A 19,429-nucleotide genomic window follows, 5' to 3' on the forward strand; every position below is an offset into this window, starting at 1 on the left:
CCCTCGATGGACACTTAGGTTGTTTTCATGTCCCGGCTATTGTAAATAATGCTACAATAAACATGGGAGTGCAGGTACCTCTTTTGAGTTAGTATTTTCATTTCCTTTGAACATATTAGCAGAAGTGGAATTGCTGGATCACATAGTAGTTGTATTTTTAATTTTTTGAGGAACCTTCATGCTATTTTCCATAGTGGCCGTTCCCTTTTCTCCACATCCTCGCTAACATTTGTTATCTCTTGTCTTTTTCATGATGGCGATTCTAATGCGTAAGGTGATATCTCATTGAGGTTTTAATTTGCATTTCCCTGATGACAAGTGATGTTGAGCACCTTCTCATGTACCGGCTGGCCTTTCACATATCCTCTTTGCCCATTTTTTAATTGGGTTATTGGTGGGGTTTTTGCTATTGAGCAATAAACTAGTTTGAGTAAGGCTGTAAAGAGGAACAACAGAAAGAATAGATTTCCGTGTGAAACATGTAAAACATATAACAATGTAGACGTGGGAATGAATAAGCCCAGTGCAGGGAACAGAAGATTTACCTGGAACAGACTCTGAAACTGATAACGAATGAAAAAATAAAGTTGATGATACATGCTGGAGGCAGAGGACTATTAGTAGAGAACATTTTTTTAAAAAAAGAGTACAGTTCAGACAATATAAAGCTACTGAAAATCATCAAAAGTCATGACGAAAGGAGTGTTTGAGAAAAAATTTTCTGACCTTTAGAAAGGTTAATTTGTCAAACCTCTCACTATTTACATCTCCACACTATATGCGCAAGGAGACCATGTGGCCTTAGCCTGGACATCTGCAAGGTGGGGAAACACGACTTCCCATTGCAGACCATTCTCATTAGAGCCATTCTAACAAAGGGTTCCACCACATGGGAGATCAATGACTGTTTCCCAGCAGCTTTGATCCCTTTGTTCCTCTGGAATGACAAAGAACAAATTTAACCCCTCTCCTGCATTTAAGTTCAGCAATTATATCTCTACTAAGTCTTTTCCAGGTTACACATTCCTAGTTCCATCAACTATTCTTCATTTGGCAGAGGTGTAAAACTCCTTTGGAATCACACTCCCAATTTTCAAGTCCCTTGAAACATATTATGGCAAAGTTTTAGAGCAAATTACTTAACTTTCAGAGAATAAGTAAAAACCAACTAAGACATTTAAAGGGCTAATAAACTTTTGCTACAATCAACAAACTGTTTACCATCAGCACTGGTGCTTTGTAAACTTGGGGAAAACTGAAAGAAACAAATAGTAATTGCTTTAGAAAATCTGTATTGGAAAAAAAAAAAAAGGAAGGAAGGAAGGATGGTAAGTAAGTAACTAAGTAAGTCTGTGTCTCTTCTCTGCACATGATTCTCCAGTGGCATTCTACCCAGAAACCATGGGTTTTCCCTAATCAGAAGCATGAAATTAGAGAAAAAGCCTAGCTTACTGAACAATGACTGAAACCACAAAGATTAAAAACAAACACTGCAGATCAGACACTTAACAACAAACTGTTACCACAATAACAGCTAAACTTACAAAACTGTTAACAGATGCCAGGCATTGTTCTAAGTGCTCAGTAGGTATTATCTTATTTAATACTATTCTTACTGTAACTTTACAGATGTGGAAGCTCAGGCTCAGAGAGTTTAAGTGACTTGCCCGAAAAGCCAGCAAAGGAGACTGAAAAGCAGCCCAGTAAGGTAAGGGGAAAACAAAAGGAAATGATACTCAGAAGGTAAATGAAGAAAGGGACTGACAGAGGTAACAGTTAACTCTATCAAAGGCTGCTGAAAAGTGAAGTAGGATGGGGACAGAGGACCACAGACCTAGAAGATGTTGGTTTTGAGTGGCCTTAATAAGAACAATTTTATTGCTGTGGGAATGACAGCCTGACTCGAGCAGGCAAGAGAGAATGTGAGGCAAAGAAGTGGGAAAAGGAGTATCAATGATTCTTCTGAGGAGAGATGATGTGAAAGGGGGTAAAAGGACTAGAGGAACATGAGGATAAGGAAGGATTTTTTTTTTTAATATTAGCTATTATAACATATTTATACACTGATGGAAATGACCCAGTAGAGGGGAAAAATGAATGATTCAGGAGAGGGAATGCACAGGTAATTGAAGATGGGATGGAATGCAAAACAAAGGAAGTGGCTTTAGATCAAAGCAGGAGGAGCTCGTCCACTATCACAGGAGGGAAAGCTGAGAATTATCACAGCTCAGCTATTAGATTTTTATGGTGGGAAAAAGATCGTTCTCATCTGATTCCTCTGATTTCTAGGTAAAGGTGAGAATGAGACAGAAGCACATGTTAAAAGTTTTAGGAGACTGACAATGTTAAATAATCATTATGGAAAAGGCAAAGCAAATTTCTTGAAAAACATAATACTGAAAATCTACTTGATATCTGTATTCATGAATTTAAAATAAGGTCAGTCAGTTTTGAGTTTTCTGTAGCTCAGTTCTCTACTGCAGGAAATGTGTGGAAAGCTTGGTTTAATTAGTGGGGGTTTTTTTGTTTGTTTGTTTTTTAATGCCACAGGCAGATGGGCTGGGGAGTTAAGAATGTATGGGGGAATGATTAGAATGATCTTTAAGGAAGGAAATGAGGACACTGGATAAAGGACAGTAAATAAAACAGGAAGAATGACTGGAGTCAAGGAATTAATATCTCAAATGATTGTTAGGAGATTTACAATAAATGTATATAAAGCATTTAGCACATTATCTAACGCATGTTAAGCACTCCATGAGTAACAGATGCTTTCATTTGTTATTACTTCAGAATCTCTTGGGTGATGTTACACTAACCTCATGAGATTATTTATTTTCCCCCAACAATTATAGGCCAAGCACCATTCTAGAAACTGTGACTAGCACAATAAAAATGACAAAGTCCCTGGCCTCGGGGAGCTTACATTTTAGAAGGTTGACTTGAAAATTAATATGTGGGTAGGTACCTGTCACAGTGCCTTGCACTAGGTAGGTACTCAATAAATAAAAGTTGTTACCTTCTTTGGCTCCAACCTCTCTATTTTCTTCCATATGTTATGAACCATTAGGAGAGTAATATTCTTTACTCATTATATTCCTCTGCTCAAATACCTCTATTGGCTTCTTACTGTAATATATAAACCAATCTTCTCCAAACATATTTGCTTGCATATTGCATTAGTTTTATTTTTTATTTTATTTTTTTTTAAAGATTTTATTTATTTATTTATTTATTTGACACAGAGAGAGAGAGAGACAGCTAGAGAGGGAACACAAGCAGGGGGAGTGGGAGAGGGAGAAGCAGGCTCCTGGCCGAGCAGGGAGCCCGATGCGGGGCTCGATCCCAGGACCCTGGGATCATGACCTGAGCTGAAGGCAGACGCTTAACAACTGAGCCACCCAGGCGCCCCTGCATTAGTTTTAAACATTTATAAATCACATATACATACTGTGTAGTACCAATACATCATATACACTAAAAAACATTAAAGCACTTAGAATAGTGTCTGGTATATAGTTTAAACTACGTAAGTGTTAGCTATTGTTGCTGTTTTATTACTGAAAATGTTTTTTCAGTTCTAATACTGTATTTTTGTACCCCACTGATTCCTCTTGCAAAACCCACTTTCAAGACCACTGAACTAAACTGCTTGACTTTCAAAGTCCTCCAATTTTTGATCTCATCTAACATAGTCAACTTTCTTTCCTACTATTCCGTATCTACAGGTAGTCATTTCACTGCCTCCTAAGTACTTTGTGATTCCATTCTCACCACCTTGTCCTTGCCCACGCCACGAAAAGGTCTAGTTTCTCTGACTTTCCAAATCAAAACAACCCTAAAAAAAAAAAAAAAAAATCAGTGGAAGCACTAAAATTCTCCACTGGTCTTCCAATCTTCCCTCACTACTTCAAATGATACTAATCTTTCCCTTTTCTGATTTCCTACAGTACTTAATAGTCTCTCCATATCTCACCATATATAATTGTTTTACACGGTTCTGTTCTATAGTTTTTTGATTATGTTACACACTAGACTTGCCTCTCTAGAGTTTATGCAAAAGCTTACTTTACCAGAGACAATAAAGCATAGAGGTTAAGAGCACAAGCTATGGCTTCAACTAAAAAGAAGTTAAAGTGAAAATATTTACGAAACTATTTAGGACTGTGGTTAGCAAATAGCCAATACACAATAAATGGTAGTTATTATCATTCATGATCTACATTATGTCACACCAACGTAATACTTTCACAAGAACCAACAAATGTTCTAGAGGGGAGGGGGGTGGGAGGATGGGTTAGCCTGGTGGTGGGTATTGAGGAGGGCACATTCTGCATGGAGCACTGGATGTTATGCACAAACAATGAATCATGGAACACTTCATCTAAAACTAATGATGTAATGTATGGGGATTAACATAAGAATAAAAAAAATTAAAAAAAAAAAAAAAGAACCAACAAATGTCTTTGCAAAGAAGTCATGGCTACAAAACCATCCACAAAATCGATGTGAACCAATCACCTTCCCAGTGGTATGTAGGAGCTCTATCCAAGATGGAAAATAGAAAAGTATCCTCCAAATACTCCTGACTTGCTCCTCAACCTAAACATCAGAACGACTTGTGGAGCTTTTTTAAAACCCAAGGTGCAAGGACCCAACCTCAAAAATTCTGATTCAATAGCTCTGCAATGAGTCCCCATTTCTATTTTTTTCTAAAGCACTAAAAATGATTCTGACATGAAACTAACTGTGAGAGCAAATGATATTTAATAATGACTTGAATACACTATGGAAATATACAACTTTTGGAGGTCGATTGAGGCAAATTTGTGAAAGGGTGGAGGGGGAAGAATGATAATGAAGTGTAACTGTATTCCCAATTTCCTTGCTTTTCTTGACTCGTTTTGTGAGTGTAAGGGTAAATTTATATTTTCAAATTGAGGAACATGACAGCAAATCCAATCAGAATAGAAGGAAAAATGAACAACGCTTAGACAAACCTTAAGATATCCTTTACTCTTCACTTTCCTTTCCACCAAGCTCCTCATTGTTCTCTCCAGCATCCCTCGCTCCCCCAGCCCCCAGTGCCTCGACCTAACACACTCTACATATGCAGGGATGCTTTTGACTTAGAAAGTGCTTTTATAAATATTACTTTATTTAATCGTTTCAGAAACTCCCTGACGTTGTGGTATTATCATCCCCACTGTAACACGAAGAATCTGAAATTGAGATAGACTAAGGGCTTGCACAAGTTAAGAAACTTTTCTCACTATCCTTTTTTTCCCCCATCCTTTTCAGATTCCTCCCCACAAACCCCCGAACGTCCCGCCGCCGGCCACACACACTAATTTTTCCTAACCTCGAACCCTTACAACCCTATGAGAACTGATTCTTTCGATCCTTTACGTGCTCCCCACTTTCTCCTTTTCCCTTCCCGTTGCTCACGTTCGCTCAGCACAGACCCCTTCCCAAGTGTACAATTTAATGTGAGCCAAGGAGGGGAAAAGGAAAGCAGAAACTACAGGCAGTCCCGGACCTAGAAAGACCAAGGTGCTCGGGGAGTCGGCGTGACCGCTGCAGGATGGCGCCACTCTCAACACTTCGGAATCCCGATCGGGGGCCGCTGTTCCCGGTGACACTTACGTGACATTGGCAGGGCCCGGACAACCCGGGGGCGAACGGCAGCCGCCATCTTCTCCCACAATACCCCACGGCCGGCGCGCCAACCCACTACGGCTACTGAGCTGGGCCAAAGTGATCTTCCACGCCTGTCTGCGCAGGCGCTAACCGGGAAGAGACGGGGTGGGTCAGAGATTGGGGTAGAGTGTGGAGAGTAGAGAGCTAGAGAAAGAGAGTGGGGCGCAAGGGAGGAAACGTGAAGGAGAGGGCAAAGAAAGGAAATAGAGAAGAATCCTGGGGTTACAATCTCAGATCTGGAGTGGACTATAATCTTATTGCCAAGGAACGTGAAGTTAAGAGTCAACCAGTGACTGACTGAAGGACTTGCAAAATGGCAGAACCCGAGCTGCAGAGAGCCCAACTTCCCTGACTCAGTTCAGTTTGTTATTCCCTGAAAATGTCAGCAGCTCTGGTGAGACTAGGGGAAAATGGAGGCGTGGCCCCAGCACTCGGGAAGTTCTCAAAGGAGAGAACCAGGGTCCAGAGGAGAGGTTGGACAAGAAAGGAGTGAGGCGGGGCGTAGCGAAATAAAGGAAGAGAAATAGAAATGAGGATGTGCACCTCGAACTCACCAAGCACATTCTCTCCTCGGAGCCATAGCTCTTGCTGTACCCTTTACCTGGCATGCTTGCTCAGATGCCTACACCAGCTCAAGTTTCTGCTCAAAGAAAACTTCTCTGACACCCAAGGTGGTCATCATTCCATCGTCTATGTTGTTTTTACTTAATATGAAAGCACTTACCACCACCTGACATATGACTCCAGGGATTCTTAACCTGGGGTGTGATTCATGAGTGGGCTCAAGGAAATCTGTGAACCTCCTGAAATGTTAAGTAAAATTTAGTGGGTATGTATGCCACTGCACATTTTTCTAGAAAGAAACTCAAGGTGATTCTAGAACAATAGTTTATAATTTTTATTTTCTTAACTGTGGACCTCTTTGAGAATCTGCACTGTTCTAGAAAGAGGTTTCTAGAGCCTGAGGAGATTGCAGAAAGATTAAACACTTGGATTTTTAAATAGTTTATTCTGGTCGCTCACTATTTCTGAGTGGGAGACAGCAACCAGCAACCTGTCCTGAGACATCTGCCTTGGGCTTATCAGAAAACAAACTAGTTTGGGGGAACTTTCTAGATTTGGTAATTCTTTCAGTGCTTTGTTTTTGTCAGGAAGAAAGCAGTGTGAGTTGCTTGGATGGACAAAAGTCCCCTAATGAGTAGAGGTTGCCTGTTATTGGGCTTGTAAGATTGGTTGTTTCCCACTCCATCCCCGCCCCCACTATTTCCTGAAGTGTCCTGTACCAAATTGAATTGGAAGAGAAAAGAAACTCCTGAAAAAAAAGAAAATTTCTTGAAGAAATTTTATCAGAGAGGTTTAATAATGCTACACAGTCATATTTCTTGGCCTCATCCGGTGTTCACCCAGCACTTAAAATTCTCTAATATTTGCTTCTGAGGTCAATATGAATATAAAATACTTAATTGGTTCTGATAAACTGTCAGACCCTGTTATCATCAGCAGCCTCCTAACACCTGTGAAACATGGCAAGTCTGCTATTTTACACTTGAAGTCAAACACTGACTCATGTTCTCAATACTAATTTCAAGATTGCATATTGTTGAAAGAGCACTGACTTAAAACTCAGAATACTAGATCCCAGTCCCAGCTCTACCAGTTAATAGTTGTAATCTGGGCAGATTTCTACACCTATCAAACAGGGAAAGTAATACCTGCCCTGTTACCTCAAAAGATTATTGTGAGGATAAGATGACATAATGGGTGTGAAGGTGCTTTGTCAACTGCAAAGTACTATATGCAGGTATGTGAAGTTCTATTTAAATACCACCGAAGTATCAAAGTTCTAGACTGTTAGAGCTGGAAGGGATCTTAAGAGATGAGTAAGCCCAATTTCTTTATTTTAAAGATGAAGAAACTGAGACAGTATAAAAGATCATCAATAGATAAATAACCTTGTTGAAGAAAGCCTGTAACAAACCAATCAGTCACTTTTGAATCTGTTAACAATTTTAACCTTTATCTTGTGGCCTTGATCAAGATTCTTTTTGTTTCATGGAAACTATGTACTAGTCCTATACTCAATCATTAATTAAGAGTACATAGGGTAATATTTCCAAAGAGGATGTACTAAGAATAAAGTCCTCCTCAAGGATAGAAATTGTCAACCAAATGCCTCTAAGTCTGATTTATCCCACTACCTTTCCTCAGATTGAGGCACTGTAGAGAATGGATTAGTGCGACTGTATCCGACCATTGAAGATAAATTATAACCCAGAAATGGTCAGTCTGGGCAAAATATCTGCAAATTTACTTGTTTGTTTATTTATTTTTACAAAAGCTAAGATGCTTATAATGCAGAGTCAAGGCTGGGTCCACAAAATGAAGTGATTCTGTGGGCTTTGCATAAAAAAAACTTAGTAGATGCTCAATTTTTATTTCTTCCTCTCTGTATCCTCTGAATTTGTTCATACATACGAAATACTCTGTTGTTTTAAGTGCAATCCATTGGCAAAATTTTCCCCTCCCACATTCCCTGCCTAAATTAGATACTTCAAGGAGAAAATTAATTAGGGGAAAGTAAGCCCAGTCCTTCCAAACTAAGCGTCAGAGACATGGAGTATATCTTAACCTATCCCCCTTGTCCTTTGACAACTCAGTTTCTGATAGCCTCACTACTGTTGCTATAGAGACAGTGATATCACCAGTTGCAATTCTGATGTCACTCTTCAGTCCCAACAAGGGGGAGGTGCATGGAAGTCTGGGGGAGGAAACAAGATCTTGAGCTGAGTAAGAACATCCCAGCATCTTCACTGACTTTTAAAGTATAGTCTGGAGTCTTCTGTGGTTCACTATTCCAGTGCTACAGAGGTAGGAAATTCCACTGGACTGATAAAACAGCCCATTTTCTGAGCCTCTGTAGTTAAAAAGGAGAATTCAGTGACAAGTGATGGTTAACTTAATGTTCAACCCAGCTTCCCTCTTTGCACAGTCAATTTTAATTTTACATCAGAGTTTTCTGGAAATAAATGAGCCTCTCCCTCAGTAGCATTACAGCTAAACCTATCATCTTTGCTGCTGAAATTTTAATTTTGTTGCAGATTTAACCAGATCTCCTCAGCCATCCTTTTGGGATCATGAGGGTGTCTTACTCCTCACTTCCCAGTTTGACTGGAAGCTTAACTAACTGCTGACTTCTTTTCATTGTGTAGCTATTCCAAAAGTTGTTGTTTTTCTCCTAGTGCTCGAGTAGCAAAATCAGACTGGTGTAGCTCTGAGTCCTGATTCTCATTTACTTTCATCCTCTTTACTCTTATTTCTGAAGTCTTGGCTAGACAACAGAGAATTGGAAAAGACAGGATATATATATAGCCATGTGGAGAAAGTGTCTGTATTTATCGTACACCAGAGGAAGAAGCTAAGGGAAAGTGAAAACGGAGGAGATCCACAGAGAAGTTTAATAGTGAATGGTATCACCAAGGGAAAAGACACACACACACTTCTAATCCTTATTTAAACAAAATCAATTGTAACTGATGTCAGCAATAACCAAATTTATTGACTGTGTACAATGTGCCAGGCACTTAGAAGAAGGGAATGAGAGAGAAAAAGAGAATGGATATAAATGAATATATTCTTCCTTTTTAAAACTAGTAATAAAACTTGGTTGAATAAACTTTAAAACCTGATCAGGTATGTATCACCCTGCAAAATCTCCATTTATGTTGCCTGTAATTTGGGCTTTTCTGTGACTTTAAGAACCTTGAATAAACAGGAGCCTCTTGCTTATGATGGATGTAGGAGAAAAATGTCTTGAGATAGAGCTACGGTCTGAAGTACAGGAACCATAACCCATAACCAAATCCCTGTGCTATGCCCTCTCTGGCTGACATTCACGATTTGCACTCCTCCTCAATTATTACTGAGGTAGTAACCACATTGGCATTTTTAAGGGGTATCCTTCTATGGGCCGCAGGATCCCTCTGTTGGCATAGAAAAATTTCATAGCTTCTGGGATGTTAACCTGCAGAGCTCTAATACTTAAAGGAATATATCCAGTGTTTTTAACATTCCCTTTCTAGGCCTCAGTTTCTTAATGTGTAAAATGAGGGTGTTAGAATAAATGGTTTCTAGGATCCATTTATCTATACATTGTATAGAGTTAGCTTTCTTTCCTCATCAAATTTAATAGGTAATACAAATCATCTTTTTTCTCTTTTATTTTCTACCCTAACTCCAGGATATTATTCACCAGCTTTGAACTTAAGATATTTATCAATCTGTTTATTGGCTCCACTAAAGTCTAGATTTTCCTTCCCTCTTTTTCATTTCATTATGGGAAATGTATACAGATTTAGAAGTCTGAATATCATTATCATCAAAAGATATTTAAGTACTTCATATAAATACAATTAGCCAGGACAATTTAGGGAGTTTAAAGTCTAAAAGAAGCTTCATGGATGCAGATAAAAATGCAGAAGACAAAGAAAATAGAATAAAAACATTAGTACATATAAGTGTTAAGTGTTTGCTGGATATATATGACTAAAAGGTTGTTGATTTATTTGTATTATTGGGATAGGAAGTTCTGTTAATAAATCATTGGATAAATATACCTTGGATATATCTCTAGGGTGAATGTATCCCCAAAAGCAATCAAGCTTCAAGAAAGCCTGAATGTGTGGCTTAATAAATCATTGGATAAATGATTAATAAATCATTGGATAAATATACCTTGGATATGTCTCTAGGGTGAATGTATCCCCAAAAGGAATCAAGCTTCAAGAAATGGCTTACCACCATAGCAAACTTGAGCAAACCATTTTTTTGTTGTTCTCAGATTCTCCTATTTAAGAAAGAAAGAAAAGATTATACTATCTGGAATTTGAAATAGGCAGTATTCCTATATTCATTCTTTCAGCAGGTGATTATTAAGCACCAACTTAAGACACTAGTTACTGTGAGGGATACCAGCATGAGTAAGAAAATGCATCTGTCCTCAGAAAGCCAGCTAATAAAAGAGATGAAATATATGTGAGCAATTAAAGTGCTAGATGGGATGTAAAGGTTGAAGCAAAATATGATGGAAACTTTGATAGAGGAGCAATCACATTCAGTTAGGTACTTAGAAAATATTTCACAGATGTGGTAAGCTTGTCCTGAGCTATCAAGCAAGGGTGGGATTTAGAAAGACATCACAGGGGGGAGGAGGAGGTGCATGGATATTCCAATATGAGAGTACAATGCCCTAATGTCTTCTATTTAAATGTCTTAGAAGAGGAAGTACAAGGAAGATCTTTGATCTGGAAGCTAGATCTAACATTAACTATAAATTCCCTTTACAACATGAAGATGTGTATTTCTCCCAAGTCCTCAAAAGAATATTTACAAAGTGCTTTGAGATCCATGAATTCAGGACACTTATTCTTCATTCTAGCTACTTACTTTCTGACCTCCTAATCAAGAAGTTTGAGACTAAGCTAAAAACTTTTAGTTTTGTCATTGTTAAATAAGCCTTTATGATTATTACTGATTTGAGAGTGGAGAATAACAATAGTTATTTCAGAAAGTGTTGGCCAGAAGGTGGAACCTTTTAACCTTTTTTTTTTTTGGTCATCTGGGAACATCAGACTACACCCAGATTAAGATCTGGACTATAAATCTGAATGTCATTTTTGTACTCATGACTTGTGTACTACATGTGAAAAATAATGAGTAAGTCAAAATCATTATTTGGTAATAAGAGCAATAGGGCTCATAGGTAAAATTAGTCATTTTTATTTGTGTCTTTCCATTGCAGATCCCTTATATTTCATGGCAGGAGGGTTGGATAAATTTAGGGATAGTGAAGACAACAACAAATTAATCACGAACTTTCCTCATATCTCAGAACCTGTCCTCAGTAAGAGTAAGTGATCACATAATTTCCTTACTTTTGTACTTGATTTTCATTCTTGCTTTTAAATTGCAATATATAGCTTAAATAAGTCAGGAGCCCCTATTGATTTTGTCATTTTCTATTAGAAGTAATTCATTAAGATAAAATATCAACTGGAGATTGAAAGGTAAGTTTCTGGCTCTCACTTGGTCTATCAACAGTTCAGAGCAACCTGTTTCCAAGTCTTCTCATTCTCTGTCCAAGTAATAGTAACATCCATTCCTTTATTCATGGCAATATGCTTACTCAAGCATAAGAATATTAGCATATAATAGTTGCTGAGAGACAATACAAGGCTTAACTTCATAGACATTAAGAACTCCCTTGTTATGGTTGTAAAAAAAAAAATTAAGATACTGAAGAATGTTAGGAAATCTTAGAAAATTTTTAAAGAAAAGAATAAATAAAAATAAATCTGGAGCTGGCCAGTTTTTCTCAGAATCTCCAGGGATTCTCATTCTTATGTTGATGTACCTTAGAATCACCCAGGATGCTTTTAAGAAATTGAATGCCTAAGTTTCCCCACCCCAAAACCACTGAAATGGATTCCTTGGGAGGTAGTATCTCAGATTCAGTATCTTTAAACAGTTCTCTGGGTGATTCTAACATCTAATCAGGGAGGAAAACCCACTGTGTACCGAAGGAAACTATTGTATTACAGTGTCAGGAAGAGTAAGAGAAAAAGTGTTCCTAATCTGAGTTAGTGATTAGGGTGTGAAAACAGGTACAAATCCTTGTGGGAGCAAAGGACAAGTAGCTCTCAAAAGGTCTTCTATTTTTTTAAATAATTACTTATAATAGTCTATATAAGAAAAATAATAAATCCATTTATAAATAAGCTTAAATCATGTGTAATCTGTATTTGATTTGTGTTGGTTTTATTTTGAGGGAGATGTCAACCCCCACCACTGCCCAAAGTCCTTTAAAATAAACATTTCCAATTAACCAGATATTCAACTCTTAATAATGCTTATTTCAAGCAATTTTTTATAAAATTAAATTTCACTGTAAAAAAAATAGGATAAGCTTTTGGACTTTATTGTGACAGTTTAAAACAACTTATAACAATTTTATTTTTTTAAGATTTTATTTATTTGAGAGAGAGAGAGAGAGAGCGCACGCACACAGGAGCCAGGGGGAGGGGCAGAGGGAGAAGCAGACTCCCCACTGAGCAGGAGCTGGATCCCAGGACCTCAGGATCATGACCTGAGCTGAAGGCAGAAGCTTAACCACTTAACTGACTGAGCCACTCAGGTGCCCCTCTAACAATTTTAAATAAATGTTTTATTTTATTCTAACCAAATATGAATATATATATATATTTCTTAAAGATATTTACATTAGAGAGGAAAAAATTGACCATCTTATTCCACCTTGTTGAGAAGTAGAGATGTAAGCAAAGTTTATAATGAAAGAAGGGAACTTCAGTGTGGAAGCCTGGTAATGGAAGTCTGGCATGGAAAAAGATGTCAAAGAGAAGCCTCTCATACTTGTAGATTATCAGCGGACAAATATGATAATTAGCCATGTTTTCAATAAGATGCGATGCTAAGGAAAGTGGACAAGACTAAGACCAAAGGAATAGGGGCTGTTATGCTAAATTTTGAGGTTAGCAAAAAGCAAGTATAAGCAATTCTTTCATGAAAAGTGGCAACAAATGAAAGAAGAGAGTGGTAGCAGTTAGAGGGAGGCTTGGGATGGGAGAAGACAGCTAAAACGATTATCAGTTTTCTGGTTTGGAAAACTGGCTAGATGGCAGTGCCATTACTGAGATTAGGGAGTAGAGCAAAGTATTGGGAGGGTTATGGAACAATCAACATCAGCAAGGGCATCCACGCAAAGGTCCATTGGATGGTGTACGTGGCATCTTTCTCTTGGCATCCAGAAGTTTGGCTGAACCATGGAGACTAAGAATTTCCCCACCTTTGGCTATTTGGAGGGAGGGATTGGTCTTAAGGAGGAGCTACTAGACTTACTACTGCTAATATAAGTTAAGTTAGTGCTCTGGAAATTAATGAAAATGAAGCATATATTACTTAAAAGTAAGTTGGGGCAAAAAATAATAAGTTAGTGGGACAAGAACAGGCAGAGAAAAGAGAAATTAATTCTATCTTGATCGCATTGAGTTTTGAGTGTTTAGTGAAAATCCAGGATGTGGAAAGGTTGTCAAGCAAGGACACATAGAGCAGGACATGGTTACATAGGTTCATTCACGAACAAATCCATATTAAGCACCTCTAGCACATAGCAGACACTGGTCTCAGTACTAGAGATACATGTATTTAAGAAATCTTAATGCAACTGAGAACTGAGAATGAAGAGATCTAGAGTCCTGTGGGTTGAAGAAGCTCTTGGGACAGGTCTCTATTGAAAGCATTGCTCCTATTTTCCACACCTCAGCCATTTGTTTATTTCTCATTAATTTCATGTAACTTGTCCTTTGATGACCCTTTCTCATTTTTTTTCTACTTCCAGATGTCGGATAGGGTTGACTGGTTACAAAGCCAAAATGGAGTATGCAAAGTTGGTGTCTTTTCACCTGGAGATAGCCAACCCCAGGACTGGAAAATGGTAAGGGTCGACTTCTTTATAAATACTAATTTAGGAATAATGTGGAATACCATTAAGAATAGACTTATGAACTCCACGACCACTCCTCACCTCTCTTACTCACTACTCTTACTTACTCACTACTTACTTGAAATTCTTGGGGAAAAACATGAACTCCTCTAGAATAAAAAATTCTTATCCCTATTGCTTTGGGGGGAAAATCCCATATATGGTAATTTCATAGAAGAAATATAGTATAATTAATGCAAAACCTATATATTACAGCTGTAAAATTTTCTTTAATTTTCAAACAGAAGGGGATTGGATTTCAAACAAATGTCTACAAAGTTCATAGAAACTATTTTCTGAAATGTAGGATGCCTCAAAATTCTCAGAACTATAAGGTCTCATCTAAGTAACATTATCATTCTGCCGTCATCATTCAACAAACATTTATTAAGTACTTAGTATCAGGCACTGTAAGTCAGGGTCCAGTCAGAAGATGGAAACCATAGCAAATAATGTGATATTAAAAAATTTAGTGAAAGATAGTTAACTACTAAAAGCTGTAAAAGGAGACTCTGAGAATTCCAGAAGTAGCAAGTGTAGAGAGCAGCCACTACCCCTAGGCTGCAAGAGAGTGAACAGGAAAAGACTAAGAACTAACAGAAGCTCCCTCTTCTTCAGCCAAGGTGGCTTGAGATCTCTTTGGAGAGAGTGTGGCTGCCACAGGAGCACTAGCCTGCTGGGGCCGAAGACACTTCCCAGAGGGTTCAAGTGGGCCAGAAGTGCAGCGTCTTTCCAGTGCCCTCTACTAATAAAGCCAGCTGCCAAAGAAGAAATGTTTAGAGGGGTCCAGTTCCAGTGTCACAGAACAAGGCAAAGAAGGGTAGACTTGGAGTTGAGGGACAGACATGGATCACTGGCATAGACTCTGTGCTGAGTCCTAGGGTCAGAGATATAAAAACAGATTAGACAGAATTCTTTTTCTTTAAGGATCTCATAATCTAATGGAATCACTATGGCAATTCTCATCCTTAGTATTAATATTTCTCAAACACCTATTTGCATGTAATGTTACATGACCCATCTTCTGTTTATTCAAAATCTATTTGGTCTATCTTATGTAGCCTGAGAGAGAAAACACTAACAAATCTAAGACATTAAACATATAGATAATAAATATCCAATTACTATAGAGTAAGTGCCAACCAAAACTGCTTCTATCAGATCTTTTATTTACCTCTGCTCTTTCATGTAGAAAAACAAAAGATAGATAGATTTCAATACTAAATCAAATAAACAGAAAAAGTCATGATTTTTCATTAAGGGAGGAGGACTCTGGGGGAGGCAAAAAAAAAAAAAAGAAAGAGGGGCGCCTGGGTGGCTCAGTCGGTTGAGCGTCTGCCTTAGGCTCAGGTCATGATCTCAGGGTCCTGGGATCGAGCCCCACGTTGGGGCTCAGCGGGAGTCTGCTTCTCTCTCTCGCTCGCTCTCCCTCTAGCCCTCCCCACTGCTCGTTCTCTCATTCTCAAATAAATAAACAAAATCTTAAAAAAAAGAAAGAAAAAAATTTCTGCCCTCATAGACCTTACTATTAATTTGGGAAAATAAAAAATATACATGTGAAAATATAAAAATAATCAAAAAGTTCTAAATAACCAGTAGACCCTAAATATAAGAAGTTCATGATAATTTGCCAAATGGATTTTCTAGCAATAATCGCTATAGCTGTTTAAAGAACAGATCAAAGTGGGAAGTGGTCAGGGAAAATTTCATAAAGTATATTTAACAGAGCTAGAGGTGAAGAAGAATAAGATGGTAGGTATATATGTTGACTTCAAACTAAGGTACTGGAACAGAAGATGGCTGAGGAGAGAAAATTAAACCCCTTAACCCTTTTTATAGTCTCCTTCATGGATGTGAAAAATTTCCCTGGCCTTAAATAAGAAAGACTCAGAAGTAATTTGGCATCCACCTTCTCCAGCTGCTCATGATACTACCGTATAAAGAGAGAAAGAGTTAAAGATTGCAAAGGGGCAATGGGGTTTGGAAGAGATGGATATTTGATTATAGACTGCATTGATAGAAAAACACAGGTGGTTAGTCTTTCAGTCAGTCACTATGGCTTCATCAACCACTTTTGCAAAATTCTCCTGGATCAAGTAGAATAATGGACTTAGGGTACACACTTCTTAGGTTTAAAAAATGTAAATGGACAATAAAACCTATAAACACAGCAAGCTAACACAATTCTTTATACTCCATCATAAAGCTGCATACTATGCTATATATTTTTTTATTATTGTGTTATGTTAATTACCATACATCACATCATTAGTTTTTGATGTAGTGTTCCATGATTCATTGTTTGCGTATAACACCCAGTGCTCCATGCAGAATGTGCCCTTCTAATGCCCATCACCAGGCTAACCCATCCCCCCACCCCCCTCCCCTCTAGAACCCTCAGTTTGTTTTTCAGAGTCCATAGTCTCTCATGGTTCATCTCCCCCTCTGATTTCCCCCCCTTCATTCTACACTATATTTTTTTAATTATCTGTGAAAAGAATTGAAAAAAGATAAAAGAAAAAGCCCCACATATGCATCATAAGACTTTCTTGTACAGGTTACAGCCCAATTATGAAACATGCCTATTTGCAGAGAATGAGCCTATCTTTAAATATGTAGGTAATATAAGGGATAATTTTCAAAAAAAAAAAAGGGGGGGTAAAATCCGGACTCTCAACCAGATATGAAAAGGAACACATGTTAAAGATTTTATTTAACTCATTAATGAGGTAATTAGTGAGGTGTTACAACCAGTTCAAAGGAGAATAAAGAAAGAGATGGATTATAGACCAGGAATATTGAAATGAATGCGCAAAGAGAGGCCAAAGTGGCCTCTTCCACAGTGGAGAAGGGAAGTCAGCTGAACCTCCAGTAGGCAGAATTTACATGTCTACAGACATGTAGACTTATTCTGCATTGTTGTCAATTATCTACAGTTTACAATTGTAAAATAGCCCCCACAGAATCAGAATCAGATTATGTGAAAGGCTGTAAACAATGTTTAATCTGTAGACGATAGACAATGTATCGTTTTCTGTTGGAGCACAATTTTCCCCCTACAGTTGCCTCCATTTTGATAAATCTCAAAATAAAGTAATTTTGATCACAAAATAAGGCTAATTTCATCAGATTTGGTTGATTATTTATATAGATATAGCAATCAGATGGGCCTTAAGTTTGCTTTACCAGAAGTCTTCATAAGGAAGCTCAAATTGAACTTTTAAAGGCCTCCATTCCTTGCTATTCTGAGAGTAGGAAGTCAAGAATAAGAAATTTTTTCTACCAGGTTTCACCTTCAGTTCCTATAAAAACAAGAATGTACACCACTGGATTTCCCTGAAACCATTGTTCCTAAATATAGTTAAGTTATACTAATAAAAACTTTTAGGCAAAGTGCTTTCCATTTTTTCTATTTCATAAAAAATATGTGGGGGAGGGGAAGTATATAACTGTAAACTGTTATACACTAACTAAGGTGCATACTAGCAGAACGCACGAACACACATAAAACAACTTCCTACAGCCATATACATCCCTTTATAACCAAGTGGCAGAAATGGACATATTTATTAACAGACCCAAAGATATAGCTTCTCTATCATAATAAAAAATAATAAGCAAAAGCATATAAACTATTTTTAACCATTAGTATTTCAGTATTCTATCTTAGAAATGATCAAAGTATCCAATGAATATCCATTAAATAACTCAATACCTGTGTTTTAAGTTACATAAAAATGCTGGAAATTTACCATCAAGCCAACAATACTATAAAATATAATAACTGTTAAAATAAGGTTTGTCAGAATAATATTCAATTTGATTAACACAAATTTATATTTTTTATGATGTTAAACATTAAGTAGAAGTAATACTAGCTTGCTGGATTTGTATAAGTTTATGAAGAGCATATCAAAGTAAAATAAAAATGTATACTTGCATTATATGTGTAATACTGATAAATCATAAAAGACATAGCTGTTTTTATTAAATCAAAATTATTAAATTCATCTTGTTTGCCAAAGATTACCCTAACTTATGTGAACTTAAGCTCCTAAAATCTTTCTGGGTTAGGTTCTTTAAGAATTCTCCAGGGACACCTGGGTGGCTCAGTTGGTTAAGCCTCTGCCTTCGGCTCAGGTCATGATCCTGGGGTTCTGGAATCAAGTCCAGCATCAGGCTCCTTGCTCAGTGGGGAGCCAGCTTCTCCTTCTGCCTGCCACTCCCCCTGCTTGTGCTCTCTCTCTCTCTCTCTCTGACAAATAAGTGATAAAATCTTAAAAAAAAAAAAGAATACTTTTTCCAATCAGAATAGAGATCCTTTAATTTAAGGGACTTTATAATCTGATTTGGTATCATGTGGGAGTAGGAAGATATTACTGCTTACACTTAATGCTTTTATGAATGACAAATACTAATAGCTTATAGCCTCAATTCTAAACTTTCAGCCATTGGATTCAAATGTCCAGTTTTCAACAACAATCACAAGGCATACAAAGAAACAGGAAAGTGTAACTCAAAGGAAAAATGTAGATCAACAGAAATTGTGTCTGAAAAAGACCTGATGGCAGATCCACTAGACAAAGACTATAAAAACTTGGGGCACCTGGGTGGCTCAGTCAGTTAAGCATCAGCCTTCAGCTCAGGTCATGGTCCCAGAGTCCTCGGATCAAGCCCCATGTCAGGCTCCCCACACAACAGGGAGCCTGCTTCTCCCTCTCCCTCTGTTCCTCTCCCCCACTCATGCTCTCTCTCATGTTCCCTCTCCCTCTCAAATAAAGAAAATAAAAATAAAATCTTAAAAAACCAAACAGACAAAAAACAACTGTCTTAAAGATGTTCAAAGAACTAAATGAAACGTGGAGAAAGCCGAGAAAACAATGTATGAACAAAATGCAAATATCAATAAAGAGAAAACCTAGAGATAACCTAGAAGAAACTATGCAGATGAGAAGTATAATAACTGAAATGAAAATTTCACTAAAGGAATTTGAAAGCATATATGAGCAGGCAGAAGAAGGAATCAGCAAACTTGAAGAGGACAATGAAAATGATTATTTCTAAGGAACAGAAAGAAAAAAGATTGAAGAAAAGTGAACAGAGCCAAAGGGACCTGTGGGACACCATTAGGCAAACATAACACATTGTGGGAACCTCAGTAGGAAAAGAGAAAGA

The 19,429-nt window shown here is 37.6% G+C and overlaps 2 protein-coding genes across 3 annotated transcripts in view; one reads left to right on the plus strand and one right to left on the minus strand.

Annotated features, from left to right (window-relative positions):
- Positions 1-5,802, minus strand: part of NDUFA9 (NADH:ubiquinone oxidoreductase subunit A9) — a 35,450-nt gene extending 29,648 nt beyond the window's left edge. For both annotated transcript variants that reach the window (XR_010411619.1, XM_045874021.3), the window contains exon 1: positions 5,647-5,802. Coding sequence is in view for 1 of the 2 variants with exons in the window: in XM_045874021.3 (XP_045729977.2) it covers positions 5,647-5,695 (49 nt within the window). In the remaining variant the exon portion in view is untranslated. The remainder of the gene's footprint in view (positions 1-5,646) is intronic.
- An 8,308-nt stretch (positions 5,803-14,110) lies between these two features.
- The window catches only part of AKAP3 (A-kinase anchoring protein 3), a 32,785-nt gene continuing 27,466 nt past the window's right edge, over positions 14,111-19,429 (plus strand). Inside the window, exon 1 of the mRNA XM_064590358.1 lies at positions 14,111-14,206. Coding sequence (XP_064446428.1) covers positions 14,111-14,206 — 96 coding nt within the window. The remainder of the gene's footprint in view (positions 14,207-19,429) is intronic.

This window comes from Mirounga angustirostris, unplaced genomic scaffold (assembly GCF_029215605.1).
Source record: "Mirounga angustirostris isolate CCGP_5_RB_7025 unplaced genomic scaffold, mMirAng1.0.hap1 SCAF_5, whole genome shotgun sequence".
NCBI lineage: Eukaryota > Metazoa > Chordata > Mammalia > Carnivora > Phocidae > Mirounga > Mirounga angustirostris.